This window comes from Antechinus flavipes, chromosome 4 (assembly GCF_016432865.1).
Source record: "Antechinus flavipes isolate AdamAnt ecotype Samford, QLD, Australia chromosome 4, AdamAnt_v2, whole genome shotgun sequence".
Classification (NCBI taxonomy): Eukaryota; Metazoa; Chordata; class Mammalia; order Dasyuromorphia; family Dasyuridae; genus Antechinus; species Antechinus flavipes.
This window is the reverse complement of record NC_067401.1, coordinates 384,274,169-384,291,936: the sequence shown is the minus strand read 5'-3', so window position 1 is coordinate 384,291,936 and position 17,768 is coordinate 384,274,169. Positions and strand designations below refer to the sequence as shown.

General features: G+C 39.0%; 1 protein-coding gene across 1 annotated transcript in view; it reads right to left on the bottom strand.

Annotated features, from left to right (window-relative positions):
* Positions 1-6,125, bottom strand: part of PLEKHA6 (pleckstrin homology domain containing A6) — a 195,816-nt gene extending 189,691 nt beyond the window's left edge. Inside the window, exons 1-2 of the mRNA XM_051998561.1 lie at positions 6,070-6,125; positions 238-295 (exon numbers count right to left, since the gene is read on the bottom strand). Of these exons, the coding sequence (XP_051854521.1) occupies positions 238-275 (38 nt within the window). The 5' untranslated portion in view covers positions 276-295; positions 6,070-6,125. The remainder of the gene's footprint in view (positions 1-237; positions 296-6,069) is intronic.
* Between the last annotated feature and the right edge of the window lie 11,643 nt (positions 6,126-17,768).

Sequence of the window (17,768 nt, the reverse complement as noted above, 5' to 3'; positions counted from 1 at the left end):
CATATTTATGTATACACACATATGTATGTACACAGGCACATATTTTCCTTTCCACCATTCCAAATATTCCTGGATTGGTCACCAACACTTTGGAAGCCTGGTTGTGGGCATCCTGTTCATATCCATTCCCCAGCACCTTTGTACTTGGGAGATCTTGTCCCCTCGATCATTTTTGCACTTCAGGAAACACTAGAGGCATGGAACAATTAAATGAGGAAATAAAACCACTTTACTTACTTGATGAAGTACACAGCTCCTTCCTGGGTAAAGCCCATCTCCCAGCCCTTGGGCAAATCTGAAAAGATACGGTCACACAGTTAGAATCCTACAACAACCTAACACTTAAAGGTTTACAAACCACCTGGTTGCAAAGCACTTTATAAATATTATCTCATCTGATCCTCTAGAAGATAGAGACTATTATTATCTCAATTTTATAGTTGAAGAAACTAAGTCAGGTGTTAATAATAATAGCTAACATTTATTTAGAGCTTACTAGGTGCCAGGAACTATGTGAAGTACTTTATAATTATTATGTCATTTGATCCTCACAGTAACCCTGGGAATTAAGTACTGCTACTATCTCTATTTTACAGATGAGGAACCTGAGACGTATCTGAAGCCAGATTTGAACTCTTACTGATTCCAGACCCAGTAGTCTATCCACTGAGCCACCTCACTACCTCCAATGGAAATTAAGTCCCATGAAGGCAAGAACTGCTTTTTTTTTTTTGCTTGTTTTTGTATCCCCACCCCCTAGCATAACCCCTGTCACATAATAGATCATTAATCTGGTTGACTAACTTCCCTGTTCTTCAAAGGTACATAGAATCATGGGACTAGAGATCTGAGACCTCAAAGACCATATAGCCCAATTTCTTTAATTTACAGATGATGAAACCAAGCTGATAGCTTTAAGCAAAATTGGTTTGCTGAAAGTAACATAAGTAGTGAGTGGTAGGGATAGCTTTGAATATAGGTCCTTGAGCTTCTAAGCCTCTAAGACTCTTTCCTTGTGGTGGCTAAAAAAATCCATCACATGGTGGAGAGCCCCTCTGCTCTCGGGCCTCCCTAAGCTTAGCTAAGCTAAGTTCCCCAACAAAAGACATCATGGTAGACCCGTGCTCAAAATCTTTACAATTCAGTAGGAGTTGCCAGAGCTTCAGCTTTGCTAGCCTTTGAAAACCCAGAATCACCTCTGTGCTAGAAAGAAGTAACAGAGCCTAAGAAGTCTCATGGAGGCTTTGCCCATAGAAAGTGCTTAATCAATGTTTGGTGAATTGATTTACCCACTGACACATCCTCCCAGCTGGGCATGTCATTTCCCCTGTACTCCAAAGAACATTTATTCCAGAGGGCTTGGGCTGGCATCCTGCCCTAATTAGAGAGAATCCCATGAGTCAGACGCACAGTTCTCTGTCCTTGGGACCTGCCAAAGTGATTCCCTTCTCCTATTCCTGGAGCCTTCTCTGCCTCAGCATCACCAACCAGCCAATAGCAGGCATTCGTACAAGTATCCTTATGTCCTGAGGTATTATTGAGACAGCTCCTCTCCCACTCCCTGCAATCAAGTGAAGGAATCTCCTTTCTAACCTTGGGAAGTAGAGGTAATTCACTTGTAGCTACGAGGAGCACAGAATAGATTGAGTTGGTTTTGTTAACTCGCTAAAATCCAATCTAGAATGAAAAAAATGACCCTTAAGGAGCCAAACCAGCGTCTTTATACCCAGGACATAAAGAAATCAAGCAAATGAGAATCTAGATATAAATAGGTTGGTCAGGCAACAGCAGGCATTAAGTGACTACTATGGACTTAACACAGTATAAGCAACAAGGATACAGAGAAAGACAAAAGTCCCTGCCCTTGAGGAGCCCATAGTCTGAGAGGTAAGAATTACATGTAAAAATGGAAGACAATTTGAGAGGAGAAACACTGGCAGCTGGAGCACTTTTAAAAAGTCTTCCTGCAGAAGGTAGGGTTTAAACTGAGTCTTGAAAGAAGTGAGGGCGACTAAGAGGTAAAGGTACAAGCAGGGAGCAGTCACTACAAAGAGAAGAGATGAGAAATGGAGTCTTATGTTTGAGAAACAGCTAGCAGACCCATGCAATGAGATCATGGAATTTGTGGACAGGAGTAAAGTGTAATAAGACTGGAAATGTAGAAAGAGAGTGGGCTATGATGAGCTTTATATATCAAATAAATGACTTTAATTTGATCCTAGAGATAACAGGGAATTAGGAATCATTAAGTAGTGGGAATGTTGCTCCTGTGGTCATGTTTGACACCTACTTATTATTTTTCTAAATAAAAAATACTAAGGGTTTGAATTAAAGTTGTGGCTGTATGAATGGAGAAAAGAGAATATATATTGCAGAGATGTCAATGATAAGGTTTGGCAATAGTTGGATATGAGGGATGAATAAAAGTGAGCACTGATTTTACCAGCTTGGGTAATGGAGGATGGTGGTACCCAGGACAGTAATAGGAAAAGGGAAGGGATTCAGGGAAAAAAAATTTCTATTTGGGAAATGTCTCAATGATTGCTTCCCAATAAATTCTTCATTTCCTATGGGTTTCTAATATCTGGTTTTATCTTATGAGTAGCCAAGGTTTGTGGCATCAAACACTTATATCCTAATCAGAAAAGAAGAAAACTGAAAGGAAATAGACAATCTTAATCTATCAGCAAAATTTCTTATCTTCAGAAAGATATAACTAAAATGTCAGAAACCCTTTCTAATTTCACCTGCTTTCCTTGTTATCCCAAAGAAAAGTTACAAACAGAGCTCTTAGAAGGGATCATTTCTTTGCTTCATATCTCTTAAATTTTCTCTAATAGATTTGTACATGTTTAATTTGCATTTGTTTGTGTATTTATCTCATCTTTTTTTATCTTTATGCAAAGAGATGAAACATTTATCAAATATGTTGATTATGTAAACCCAAACAGGGAGGGACAGCTAACCATATCTGATGAAATAATAAAGATCCAAAATGATCTTAACAGACTACAGTAATAAGCCAAACCTAATAAAATGAAATTTAGTTGGAATAAATATAAAGTCCTACTCTAAGATTTAAAAAGTCAACTTCAGGAATATAAGCTAGAGTGACAGAGCTAGACATCAATTTTTTGAATTGCTCTCTCTCTGGGGGTTTCAGCAGAATACCACTTCAGTAAAGAACAAATAGGGAAGCAATGGTAGCCAAAAAAGCTAATGCAATAATAAAGCTGAGAGGCATAGTGTCTGGTCCTATACTTTGTATTATATTCAGTCCTGGGAATTACAAGGAAGCATGTTGACAGTTAGAAAACATTCAGATGAGGGTATCTAGGATGAGGAAAGGACTGACGAAAAATCAATCCATCAATTATTAAATACCATTACGCTGCAGGCATTATATGATCATATGAGAGAAATGGGATTAGTTAGCTTGGAAAAGAGATTTTTGTTGGTCAGTCATATTCAACACTTCATTCATGACCCCACTGGGGCTTTTCTCAGCAAAGATACTAGAGTGATTTACCATTTCTTTCCCCAGTTCATTGTACAGATGAAGAAACTGAGACATACAAGGTTAAGTGACTTGCCCAGGGTCACACAGCTAGTATCTGAGGCTGCATTTGAATTTAGGAAGATGACGTTTTCTTACTGGTTCCAAGCATAGTGCTCTATGGCACCACTTAGCTGCCCTCTACAAATGGGCAGGGGTGGCAAAGAGGCTGATTTAGGTGAAACTTCCTAATGAATAGAGCTGTCCAAAATTGGAATTGAACAGGAATAAATTCACAGGCTCATAAATGAGACTTTAAAAACTGTATGGTTCAACCCCAAGCTGAGGCTCCAGAGGGTCACACAGAGCAGTAAGAAAACACATAAAATCTGAATCCAAATCCTCTAACATCAAATCCAGCAATTCAGCATTCTTCCTACAATTCTATATAGACTGAGGACTCTCTCTCTCTCTCTCTCTCTCTCTCTCTCTCTCTCTCTCTCTCTCTCTCTCTCTGTCTCTCTGTCTCTCTCTCTCTCTGTCTCTGTCTCTCTGTCTCTCTGTCTCTTTCTCATTTTCTTTCTCTCTCTCTCTCTCTCTCTCTCTCTCTCTCTCTCTTTCTCTCTCTCTCTGTCTTTCCACCTCTCGCTCTATCTCTCACTCTCTCCCCCTCACTCTCTCTTTCCATCTCTCTCCCCATCTCTGTCTTTTTTCCTTCCCTCTTTTTCTGTCTCTCTCCTTCTTCCTCTCCTTATCTTTCTGCCTCTCTCTCTCTCTCCTTTCTTTTTTCCCTTCTTCTTTTCAAATAACACATCCTGTCCTTACCTGAGAGCACTAGGTCTAAAGGAAAGTAAATTTCTAGCACTGAAACTTTCTGACTCTCACTTATTTGTCAACATGTCCCAGGCCAAGTCTCACTTGATCATGGTTTGGGCTCTGATTGGCTAAGAGTAAATGTAAATAACAATTGTTTTTGTTTTGGCCAGAAACGCTGAGGGTCTTTCCTCAGATTAGGGAACCAGATTAGATTTTTTTTTTTAACTAGATAAGAGGCCTTTCTTTTTTTAACCTCAATTCTTACCAAGTCTTAATCACTGAGTGGGTATTGCCTCAATCAAACAGAAACCTTGTTAAAGACCTTAGCTTAAAAAGGCCAAGATCTTCCATTGTATCCAAGGCCATCTCCATATGTCCTGATCTATAAACTGACTACTAGATCCAGATGACTCTGGAGGAGAAAATGATACAGGTGACCTTGTACAACCTTCCTCACTTAAATCCAATTCACTTGCCAATCATGGCATTACTTCCCTGATGACATGATCCTCTCGAGGAAGTAAAGACAAACAATAACTGGAGACATTGAAGATTGGGTTCTTACTCTGTTTTGGATCCATTTCAGCAGTTCTCTAAATGTAATCCTGGGACCCCGGAGGGAACCTTAAGGTCCTTTCAGAAGGTTACTGAGATCAAAATTATTTTCATCGTAATACTAAAGTTGTTTTAAATTTCTAATATAGTAAATTTCAATAGATAGAATCCACAAAAACAAAAGCTCTTGGTGGATAAAGAGTGGAGGTAAGAGTGGAGAGAACTCTCCTCAATAATTTTTAAAAGCATAAAGAAGTACTGAGACCAAATAAATAATGGCTAAGGTCCTCCCAACTCCAGGTGCTGGAATTCTTTGATTCTGTATACTAAAACTATTCCATTCTCTTTTTTGAATGGGACCTGCCTAATGACAAGGACACAGTATCCCCTTCAGACTGGAAACTACCTGGGAGAGGGCAAGGACTGTGTTTCCTTCTTTGTCTGGATTCTTCCAACACCACCACCCCCACCACCCCCTTCAAGTCTGCACAAGTCATCCTCAGCAAAAATAGCATTTATTCATTGGGGAAGGAAAGAGAATGCAATGAAATGACAAAGACTAGTATTTGTATAGGGGCAGCTAGGTGGCAGAGTGGACAGAGTACTGGGTTTGGAATCAGGAAAATTCAACTTCTGTTCAAATCCAGCCTCAGACACTTAATAGCTGGGTAAACCTGGGCATGTCACTTAAGCCTGTTTGCCTCAGTTTCCTTATCTGTAAACTGATCTAGGGAAGGAAATGGCAAACGACTCCAGTATCTCTGCCAAGAAAACCCCAATTGGATCACAAAGAGTCAGGCAGGACTGAAAAGACTCAACAACAAAAGGATTTATATAGAACTTAAAGTGTTCATTTATCTTCATTATCATATTTGAACCTCAGGTATAGTGCTGTTCATTTTATAGATGACGAAGCTAGGATTCTGAGAGTGATTTGTTCATGGACACACAGCTGGTAAGTGTCAGAGACAGGATTTAGGTCTTTCCTGACTTCAAAGCCCACTACTCACTTCACTATAGCCTGCTGAAATCTCTGTGATTGGAGAACATCACTGTGCCCCAGGATGAATGACATGGAAGATCATCTAGGATAAAAGAAGTCACAGGCAAAGATGGGGTGCTTTTGCAGTCTTCTTGTAAGCTATTGTCACTGCTGAAGCAGAGACAAATGATGAAGAGGTAGGGACAGACTCATTTCTTACCTGGACTGGAGGCTTGTCCACTCTGGATAGGAGAGTTTGTGCCTGGATGCACCCAGCTAGTTGATTGTTTCTCGTCACTGCAAAGAACCCCAAAAGACACCTCAGAACCAGAACACTGTGCACAGTAACAAAATTATGTGATGATCAACTACAATGGGCTTGGCTCTTCTCAACAATGTAGTGATACAAGACAATTCCAATAGACATGGGATGGAAAATGTCATACATATCCAGAAAGAGAATGAATGTGGATAAGAGCAAAGTATTTTCACCTTTTTTGTTTGCTTCTTTGTTGTGTTTTTTTTTCCTTTTCACAACATGACAAACATGAAAATATGTTTATAAGAATTGCACCTATTTAACTTATATTAGATTGCTTGCTGTCTTGGGGGTGAGAGGTAAAAAAGAGAGGGAGAAAATTTTAGAATACAATGTTTTACTATATATATTGAAAATTATCTTTATATGTATATATATTTGGAAAAATAAAATATTACTTCAAAAAAAGACACAACATATAGATATATATCTATGTATAGATATTTTAGTTTTCCAAAACTTCCTTAGGCTCCCTAAATAGAATATAGACTCCTTGAAAGACAAAGATTGTTTCTTTTTTTTTCATTCCCAATATTAAAAATAAAAATGCTTAATAAATGACTGTTGATTAATTGGCTGAAAACTCAAATGTCACCACCAGGCAATTCCTGATCTCTCCAGATGCTGGTGCTTCCTTTTCCCCCTGAAATTAACCTGTGTATGTATGTATATCATATATTGTATATTATTACATATTACATTACATATAATACATATGTTATATATAATACATACATTGTTTATATTATATGTATATTTATATGTATAGAGTATCAGTGTTGTATCAGTAGAAAGAGAGCTAGAATTAGATTGTATATATAATATACAGCATCATAAAATATAGTGGATATAAAATATATATAAGCATGTGCATATGTACAATTATGCATCTCACATTTCCTTTGGGCTGATTAAATTCTGCTTTGCTCATAAAACAGCACCTTCTCTGATGAGGGCACGCCATGCTGGGCAGTCCTGTGCCAGTGTCTCCCATGTCATACAATCAATTCTAAAGTTTTTAAGTGCCCTTGCGTTGCTTTTTCTGACTACCTTGTGAGCGCTTGCTTTGTATGAGTTCTCCTATAAAATAATTTTGTGTATATATGTTATCTATACACACAGACAGCATATACTTATATGTATAGATATGTATATTGAGTCAGTTAGATCATGCAGTGGCTAGAGCTCTGGCTATGGATTGTACATATAATACATACAGTGTGTGTGTGTGTGTGTGTGTGTGTGTGTGTGTGTGTGTATTATCCTGTTCTGGGATCACTGCCTTGTCATGGTAAAGAAACTTGCATAGTTCAATGAAACAATGAATTACACCATGAAAGATTACCCAAGACAGACAGGTCATAGTGGAGAGCTCTGACAACAAGTGACCTACTAGAGAAAGAAATGGCAAAAAACTGCAATGTCTTTGCCAAAAAAACAAACAAACAAAAAAAAAAAAAAAAAAAAACATGGACAGTGGGTCTGGTATGCTATGGTCTATGGGATCACAAAGATTCAGATATGATTGAACAACACCTCCAAAAATATACAATATTCTGTGTGTATATTAAATATGTACATATGTACGTATATATATATATATATGTGTGTGTGTGTGTGTGTGTGTGTGCGCGCACATATAATATATAACATATATGGTGTTTAGTTGTGTTGTATATGTTTATATCAAGGCAATTAATAGAGCTCTGGGCCAAGAGTCAGGAAAACCTGATTTAAGTCTGACCTCAAAAACTTGCTAGCTATGTATGTTCTATGTGTATCCCCTAAGCAAATAACTTAAACCTGCCTGCCTCAATTTCCCCATCTGTACAAATGGGGATGATAATAATAGCATCTAACTCCCAGAGTTGTTGTGACAATCAAATTACATACTATTTATAATACACTTTGCAAACCTAAAAATGCTATGTAAATGCTAGTTATTACTATGTTCTTCTTCCCAGAAAGAATGTTAGTTATTGGGGGTAAAGAAGTATTATTTCATTTTTATCACTATATCCTTAGCACCTGCTATAGAGCCTGGCATATACAGAATGCTTAAAAATTACTAGTTGATTAATTGACAAATAGAACCAAACTTCAGTTTTTGGAATAGATTAAGAGGTAGTCATCTTAATGACTCTTCTCAGAAACTATAAACATCAAGATTGGGAAACAACTCCCTCTAACTTGATAAAGCTACCGCTAACAAAAATCTAGATTTCAATCACTTAAAAAATCTTAATCCATCTTGGCAAGGATCCAATCCAAGTGAGTGGAAAAATACCCAAATATTTGGGTTTAAGGAAGACCCTTTGAGAGAGAATCTGCCCATCCTCCTGCTTCAAAATCAATTTTTACCGCACCCTCCTTCCACAGGAAAATCTTCTGTGTTTAAATACCTTCTACAAAAGGAAATTTCCCAGCAGATTTGGAGTTATTTCTAGAAGAGAGAGCCCCTCAGTTTCCTGGGCTATTGAGAAGCTGGCTGGATCATCTCCCTGTCTCCTGCCTCTTTTCATTCCAATTCATCCTCCACTCACCTACCAAACTGATCTTCATAAAGCCCAGATTTGACCATGTCAAACTGTATTCCCCCTTATTCAATTAATTCCAATGGCTCCTTTATTACCTCCAGGATCAAATATAAAATCCTTTGTTTTATTTCTCCTTCTTCTTTTTCCTCCTCCTCCTCTTCCTCCTCCTCTTCCTCCTTCTTCTCCTCCTCTTCCTTCTTCTCCTCCTCTTCCTCCTCCTCCTCCTCCTCCTCCTCCTTCTTCTTCTTCTTCCTTTTCTTCTTTCTTCTTCTTCTTCCTTTTCTTCTTTCTTCTTCTTCTTCTTTCTTCTTTCTTCTTCTTCTTCCTTTTCTTCTTTCTTCTTTCTTCTTCTTCTTCTTCTTCCTTTTCTTTTCTTCTTTCTTCTTCTTCTTCTTCTTCCTTTTCTTCTTCTTCTGCTTCTGCTTCTTCTGCTGCTGTTGCTTCTTCCTTTTCTTCTTCTTCTTTTCCTTTTCTTCATTCTTCTTCTTCTTCCTTTTCTTCATTCTTCTTCTTCCTTTTCTTCATTCTTCTTCCTTTTCTTCATTCTTCTTCTTCCTTTTCTTCTTCTTCTTCTTCCTTTTCTTCTTCTTCTTCCTTTTCTTCTTCTTCCTTTTCTTCTTTCTTCTTCTTCTTCCTTTTCTTCTTCTTCTTCTTCTTCCTTTTCTTCTTTCTTCTTCTTCTTCCTTTTCTTTTCTTCTTCTTCTTTTCCTTTTCTTCTTCTTCTTCTTCTTTCTTCTTCTTCTTCTTCTTCTTCTTCTTCTTCTTCTTCTTCTTCTTCTTCTTCCTTCTTCTTCTTCTTCTTCTTCTTCTCCTCCTCCTCCTTCTTCTTCTTCTTCTTCTTCTTCTTCTCCTCCTCCTTCTTTTTCTCCTTCCTCTCCTCCTTCTCCTTCTTCTCCTCTTTATTTTCTTCCTTCTCCTTCTTCTTCTGGAGGCAATTGTAGTTAAGTGATTCCCAAGATCACATACCTAACAGGTGTATAAGGTGGATTTGCATTTAGTTCCTCCTAATATCTGAAAGTCCAGTGCTCTGTGCACTGCATCACCACTAGGTTCAGCTTTTAAAGCCATTCACAACCTTTTCAATCTTCTTATTCTCCTTTATACAGTCTTCAATCCAAGTTCTAGCCTCTTTGCTTCCCAAGATTGTACAAGATTCTACCTCATCATCTCTTAGTATTTTCACTGCCTTTCTCTCATCCCTGGAAACTTCCTCCCTTATATGCCTCCAAGCTTCCTTGGCTTTCTTCAAGTCTCAAATAAAGTCTCAGCTCTTGAAAACAGTCTTCGCAGTCCTCCTTAATCTTAGAGACTTTCAGCAGTGAACTGGAACAACTATGCCAGTAGCTCCTTAGAGCTGTTTGTTAAATTTTCAGTGTGACTGATTCTAGATGCAAGGCACACTTAAATCAAGTTTTTCTTTTGGTTGTATTTTCTTTATATAATACAAACATTTATTTAACTTGTTACAGTTTAAAGTAAAAAAAAATCCAATGTGTATGCTCAACAATAATTGTTAAAATGTTTACAGCATTAAAAAAAAAAACTTCAATGTGAGCTTTAGCACCATAGAAATGGGCAAACTCTACAAATCAGGGCTTGATTTATTGTTTTATTGATTGTCTAAACTTAAGAAAGTGATAGAGAAAATGTTAACAAAATTAAAATCTGGTCTCAGACACTTGACATTTACTAGCTATGTGATTCTGGACAAGTAATTTAACTCCAATGGCCTCACCAAAAACAACAACAAAAAAATAATGCAGATTAACTATAAAAGTGTGTTGTGGGTATAGTTTTTTTTTTCCAGAGAGCTAATTCTTAAACATTTGTCAACACACCAAAAGCCTCTTCCATTAAAACTACTCCCAATTTATCTTATATATCAGAATTGTCAAACACACAGGCAAAATGAACAACATGAATCAATGTAACTACAACTTATCTCATTTGTATAGCTTCCTCTACAGAAAGTTATAATTTAATTTTAATTCTTCTGTGAAAATCATGTTGACTTCTCAAAGGGATGTCAGCAGACAAGCTCTGGAGATTCTACTCAAGATGAAAAGGCTTTCAATATGGACCTACGATCTTTCTGTCTCATTTACGAAAGAAATCTGCTAAGTTTGGAGAGGCTCATCACCAGAAAGTCGGTAGATAAGGTTTTGGCCAGACAAATTCATATTGGAAATGTCTACACCAATGAAATCACTAATCTTTTAAAATTTTAAAGGGTATAACTTCAAGATCCTTCTCAAACTAGTAAAAAATGCATAAATATGCATTTTAAACTGGTTGACTGCCCTTTTGTTATGGAACTAGACAAAGCAGGAAAAAGACCATGGAAGTAAGGAGATATTCTGAATCCTGGAAGGTCAGATTAAAAAGAGAAAATTCCTTGGGTGAAAGGTGTGGGAAATAACACTGGAAAACAATACTTCCAACAAGATTAATATAATTAAGAAATATTTAACAAATCAAAGAAAAATACAATAGGACATAATAATGTTAATATTTGGGTTTTCAAGTCAATATATGGCCTTCAGGGATATATAGCTAAATATACGTATGTGTCTGTATGACAGAGAGAGGAAAGAGAGGGAGAGGAAAAGGGGGAGGGAGAGGGAAAGAGAGAAGGAGGGAGAGAAAGAGAGAAAGAGAGAGAGAGAAAGAGGGAGAGAAAGAGAAGGGAGGAAGAGGGAGAGAGAGAAAGAGAAAGAGGGAGAGAGAGAGGGAGAGAAAGGGGAGGGGGGGAGAGAGAGAGAGAGAGAGAGAGAGAGAGAGAGAGAGAGAGAGAGAGAGAGAGAGAACTAACGTTTGTCAGTGGATATAGCACTGGACCTAGAGTTCAGATCTGACCTCAGATACTAACTATGTGACCATGGCAAGCCACTTCGCCCTGTTTGCCTCAATTGGAGAAGGAAATGGCAAGCATTCCAATATTTCTGCCAAGAAAAGCCCAAATAGGATCATGAAGAGTTAGACGTGTCTGAAACTATTGAACAACAACATATGGTTTAATGGCCCTGCTTCGGTTTGAATTTGACACCACTGCTATATAAATCTTATTTGTATATCGTTGTTTGCACGTTCCCTGTAGATTGCGAAATTCTCAAGAGCAGGGGTTGCTTTATACCTTTCTGGGCCGTCCCATTGCTCAGCACAGTATCTGGCATGTACTATAGTAGGTGCCTAATATAATGCTTATTGATTGATTAGTTGATCTCTAAAGTCTTTGTGAGTCAGAGGAGAGCAGCCCTTCACACTCCTATGGAGAGGGAGTGCCAGTGCTGGGACCCAGCCAAACAGTAGCCTCCCAAGGCTCTGGAATTGCCCCATGTCCAGTCAAAGACAGAGCCCCTGAGGAGCCTGAAAAGGAAGAGGGCTGAGCTAGAGGGGGATGTCTATTGCCAGAGTCGATGGGAAGACAACCCCAACCTAGGAAGACTCTCTGAAAGGCGAAATCCCTGCTCTTGGCTCCGGTTCCAGGAGGAAGAGAGACACAAAAACTGGGCAAGATCTCTGAGCTGGGGTGGTTCAGACAGGAGGTGTGGGAGAGATGGTATGAAGAGGAAAAAATGATTAACTGTAAGTATGTTGGTGTTTTGAGAATAATAACTCATATTTATCGAACGTTTTAGGGATTTCTTGCCAAAGAAGCTTTTAGCAGGTGACCTCAGAAGTTAGCCCAAGGCCAAGGACTTCAAAATAGCTCATTTCAAAGATATATAATAACAGCATTAATAGAGATGAGGGTGATAATAACAGCAACACAAGAGCTAAAGTTCAAGGCTCAGCCCAACAGAGCACCACCCTCACCTTCCCTGCTTTATCTCCTCTCAGTGCTCCAGCCTAAGTGGCTACTCCCTGCTCCTGAGGACACCAGGTGAGGATTGCCTTCACCTGTTCCCTGCCCGGTCTCTGCCCACAGCAGCACTCCTACTTCCTCCACAGGCTGTGGAAATAAAATTTCTATTCCTCCTCTCAAATGCCAGCTCTTCCACAAAGTCTTCCCGATCCCACCATCTTGAATTGTCATTCTGCTTTGAATGTACCCATAAAATTTGGTTTGTTTCTTCCAATTTTGTTGATATACTTCAAATATACCAAAGCTTCTTAAGCTGTGGGTTGCAACTCCATATGGGATCACTTAATTGAGTGCGGGGATCACAACAAATTTGCAACAATAAAAGATTTCTGAATGCAACGGCCAAAAATTAGGTAAAAAGCAAACGTGTGACGAATCCAAGGTGTTCACGGCAGCACTTGCCTGGCCTGCATCACACTTCCACTACAGTCTTGGTTCTAAACGCACAGCACACACACTTTGCACAGCACCTGCACACACACACACCTTGCACTGCCCAGGCACGATGCTTCCAGAAACATCTTGGCTCAGATTCAAGATGTGGTCACATAAAAATTTCTTGGGGTCGCAAATGGAAAGAGTTTAAGGAACTCTGATATTTACTATAGTTACCTGTGCTTATATCTTAGCCCCTTATGAAACTATGTAATTATAACGCTTGGTCTCAAGGAAGAGAAGAGAAAAAGAGCCGCCCCTTCTTTGTTTCTATTCTGTATTATGGGAATGCTTGCTTTATTTCTAAAGTTCAGAATAAAATAAAAACTTTTAAAAAGAAGTGGGGAACAATGGGTGAGGAACATGCAACACACTACAAACCTGACTGCTGTATTATTTTTGCTGAAATCATTTCTCCCCCTCTCTTTCTATTTCTTTTTTAGTCTTCTATTTATGAGGTCAGAGACTATGTCTTCTGAACACAGGATTCCCCCAGGACCCAGATCAGTGCTCTGCACTGGGAGCTACTTAATGTTTGCTAACAGAAGAATGAATGAAATATGGAGACTGATGATCACAGCCAAATCATTCATTATCATGGTAATTGTTGAGGCCATTTATTACTGGAGAAAGAGTCATAGCCTAGGAGTTAGAAAACTAGGATTCTAGTTCACACTATAAGTAGTGAAGTGATCTTGAGTTATCAGATCCACCCCTCGGACTCTTACTGGCTTTGGGACCCCACACTAGCCAATTAATCTCTCTAAGTCTTAGTTTCTTCATCTCTAAAAGGGGCATAATAAAGCACTTATCTTTCAGGGGTTCTATGAAGCCCAAATGAAATAATTGTGCATATTTATAAATTTATATATGAATATAGCATATGTTTTTACTTGTTATATATTTACATGTATATATAGATGTATATTTATGCACAGTTATGCATGTATGAAGACAGAAAAAATTATATATGTGTGTGTGTGTAGAGATATAGAGATATTTGTAATATCAGAACTATCTCCCTAAATCACACTTTCTACTTTCACAATGAAAAAACTGAACTAGAGGATCCTTAAAATCCCTTCCAGCCCTTTAACATTTTCTGGTTCATACACAATTAATGGATGTGTTACAGAACCAGATACCTGAGATATCTCAAGATTCATGTGAGTTAAGAAAATAAAATCATGTGTTGTCAATAATGTTTCACATATGATGGAGGTTTCTTATCTTTCTCCCAATTCTTCAAGGACAGCAAGGGGGAAAGGTGTATTGATTAGCCTCATTTTATAGCAATAAAGGAGTATCTTATTCCTAGATGGTTAAAGTTCTCCTGATAAATTTTCCTTAAATGTTTTTTTTTAAGTCTTAAAAAGCCTAGTAGTTTTGGCTAAATATTTCTGAATGGTATGGAATGATACAAATTAATAAAAAGCACTGAAACACTTGCAAAAATAAATACTTTATAATTCTATCATTCTTGAAGAAGCAGAATGGCTTCCAAATTAAAAAAAAAAAAAACAGTAGTTAACTCTGCTTCTCCTAGGAGATAGAATTATCATACCCTTCTAAAGACCAATTAGTAGGTGTGTGAATGAGTGAGGCTTTATAGAACTTTGAACTGTTGGGGAAAAGGCGGGAGAGATATTCAAACAAATATTGTAATAAACTTAGTCACATTTTATCACCACTTTCCCCAATCTCTGGGTCAAATCCCTATCCCTAACCCCCAACCCAGCCAGCTAAAAGACATTTGGGTAGGGGGAGAAGGTGGAGGGATTTTTTCAAGGAATTTTTAAGAGGAAAAAGAATTAAGAAATCAGCAGACATACTTGATGAAGAAGATTCTGCCATCACAGTCGACTCCGTAGGTCCAGCAGCCTGGCAGATCCAGCCAATCAATCTCATCAGCCATCTTAGTACTCAAAAATCCTTTCCCACCTCCTCAGGCAATAAGTTCACTTTGGGCTTCTCTCTTGGGATTCTCTCCTTCCAAGAGCCTCCAGTCTCCACCTCCTTCCAGGAAGATCAGGTATTGAAGTCAGGCCAACCTGGCCATAAGTTCCAATCCGCCTCCTGGATCCCTGGGGCAGCCAGGTGAGTGCGGGTGAGCCTGCCCTCTCATTCAAGGAGTACTCACTGAGAGCTGTCTGGGAGTCCACAGTGGGTAGAACCCGTCACACAACACAGACCAGCTCAGCATCCAGGCTCGAAAGTCTCAGAAGCCACACCAGACACCACCTGCCTTCTCCCGGAGTCTGAGTCCATTGCTTTCCTTCAGACTGCCTCCTTAACTTTAATTACTGACAATTAGTTTGGGGTGAGTAATTATGACGTTAATCTTGCATATACTGTTACCCGGAGCAGATATTCCTGGGCACCGGGGCTCCCTGGCTCCTCGGGTCTTGCTCGTGGAGGGCAGAAGTCCTCCGACAATTCCAAACAGAAAGGAACCGTCTGTCATGTATGGGAAATGGGTGTTGCCTTCTAAGCTCAGAGCTACCAGTCAGCCAGCCCTTAAATTTACAGGTGCCTGGGAGAAAGGAAGGAGGAGTCAAGCCAACACCTAGGAGTGATAGTCACAGGCAGACTGAGCACCCCAGAAGCCTGGCCGAGGTCCCATGTTGGGGTGCAGGGGGAACCAGTTTGACTAAAAGAGACTTGAATCACAGGGTAGGAAAAACATGTCCGGTCAGTCAGGAAAGTAGGGAATGTGGTCAAAGCCTGGGTCAGCTTGCTGGGAGGTCAGGTGAAGATCAAAGGTGTCCAAGAGTCCAGGAGAAAAGGGTCCCTACACAGCTATCCCCGCCCCACAAGAGATCCCCTACCAAGATGCCAGTCTGACCAGCCAAGTTAATTCTCCACTTGTCATTCGAACCGTTCTCCTCCGGGAAGCCTGCCATGACTAAGCAGAATCGGGACACTAATAACTCATAATTCATCCTGATATCCCACTTTAAGGTTTGCACAGCACATTCCTCACAAAAACCCTGTAAGGCAGGAAGTATGGGTATTACTACTGCATTATACAGATGAGGAAACTGAGGCGCAGGTGAGTTAAGTGATTTATCTTTGCCATGTAAACAGCTAGAGAGGGTTGGTACTGAGGTTTGCTTGGCTCCAAGACCAGCATTCTTTTCATTAAAATATACTGTTTCCCCTTATGACATTTTACCTACATCAATCATCATCAATAGTCCTCTTCTCCTTAGTTTGCACCAAGATTGGGAAATAAGGGGGGAAGAGTAAGAGTTAGCAAAGCTACTTTATGAATATTTAAACATTGTTTCTCCTATTAACATCTCTTGGAAATAGGAGCCATTTCATCTGTCTCATGATACATTGGGCAATTATGGATGGATGTTGACCTATGTGTACATGGGGTATCATACAGAAAAATGTGTGATCGGGTGGCTAAAGGAAGTGATAACAGAGAGAGAGCCTTAGAACTGCCCTGGATCCTATTAAATAAATAGGGTAGATCCTCTCTGACTAACTATGGAAGAACATGAGCAAGAAATACATCAGAAAAGAAGGCTTGGATAGGATGCAATCTATACCGACAGAGGGAATAGTCATATCAATGAGTATCACATCAATGAAATAACAGATTCATAAAAGTATAGGTTTTAAATATGATAATGCTCATGGAAGACATATTCTTCTTCTGTTTCAGAGATAAAGTATCACCATCTGCTTGGAGTCTGTACCTGAAAGAAAATAGCTTTCACTTCTTGCTTCCATTTGTTGTACCTAAGAGTAGGATAACAATTGATAAATGGTCAAAGGATATGAACAGACAATTCTCAGACAAAGAAATTGAAACTATTTCTAGCCATATGAAAAGATGCTCAAAATCATTATTAATCAGAGAAATGCAAATTAAGACAACTCTGAGATACCACTACACACCTGTCAGATTGGCTAGAGTGACAGGGAAAGATAATGTGGAATGTTGGAGGAGATGTGGGAAAATAGGGACACTGATACATTGTTGGTGGAATTGTGAACACATCCAGCCATTCTAGAGAGCAATTTGGAATTATGCTCAAAAAGTTATCAAACTGTGCATAGCCTTTGATCCAGCAGTGTTTCTATTGGGCTTATACCCCAAAGAGATACTAAAGAAAGGAAAGGGACCTGTATGTGCCAAAATGTTTGTGACAGCCCTGTTTGTAGTGGCCAGAAACTGGAAACAGAGTGGATGCCCATCAATTGGAAAATGGTTGAGCAAATTGTGGTATATGGAAGTTATGCAATATTATTGTTCTGTAAGAAATGACCAGCAGGTTGAAACCAGAGAGGACTGGCAAGACTCACATGAACTGATGCTGAGTGAAATGAGCAGAACCAGGAGATTATTATATACCTCAACAATGATACTGTATGAGGATGTATTCTGATGGAAGTGGATCTTTTCGATAAAGAGAGCTAATTGAGTTTCAATTGATCAAGGATGGACAGAAGCAGCTACACCCAAAGAAAGAACACTGGGAAATGAATACAAACTGCTTGCATTTTTATTTTTCTTCCTGGGTTATTTATACCTTCTGAATCCAATTCTCCCTGTGCAACAAGAGAACTGTTCGGTTCTGCACATATATATTGTATCTAGGATATACTGTAACCTATTTAACATGTAAAGGACTGCTTGCCATCTGGGGGAGGGGGTGGAGGGAGGGAGGGGAAAAATCGGAACAGAAGTGAGTGCAAGGGATAATGCTGTAAAAAAAAATTACCCTGGCGTGGGTTCTGTCAATAAA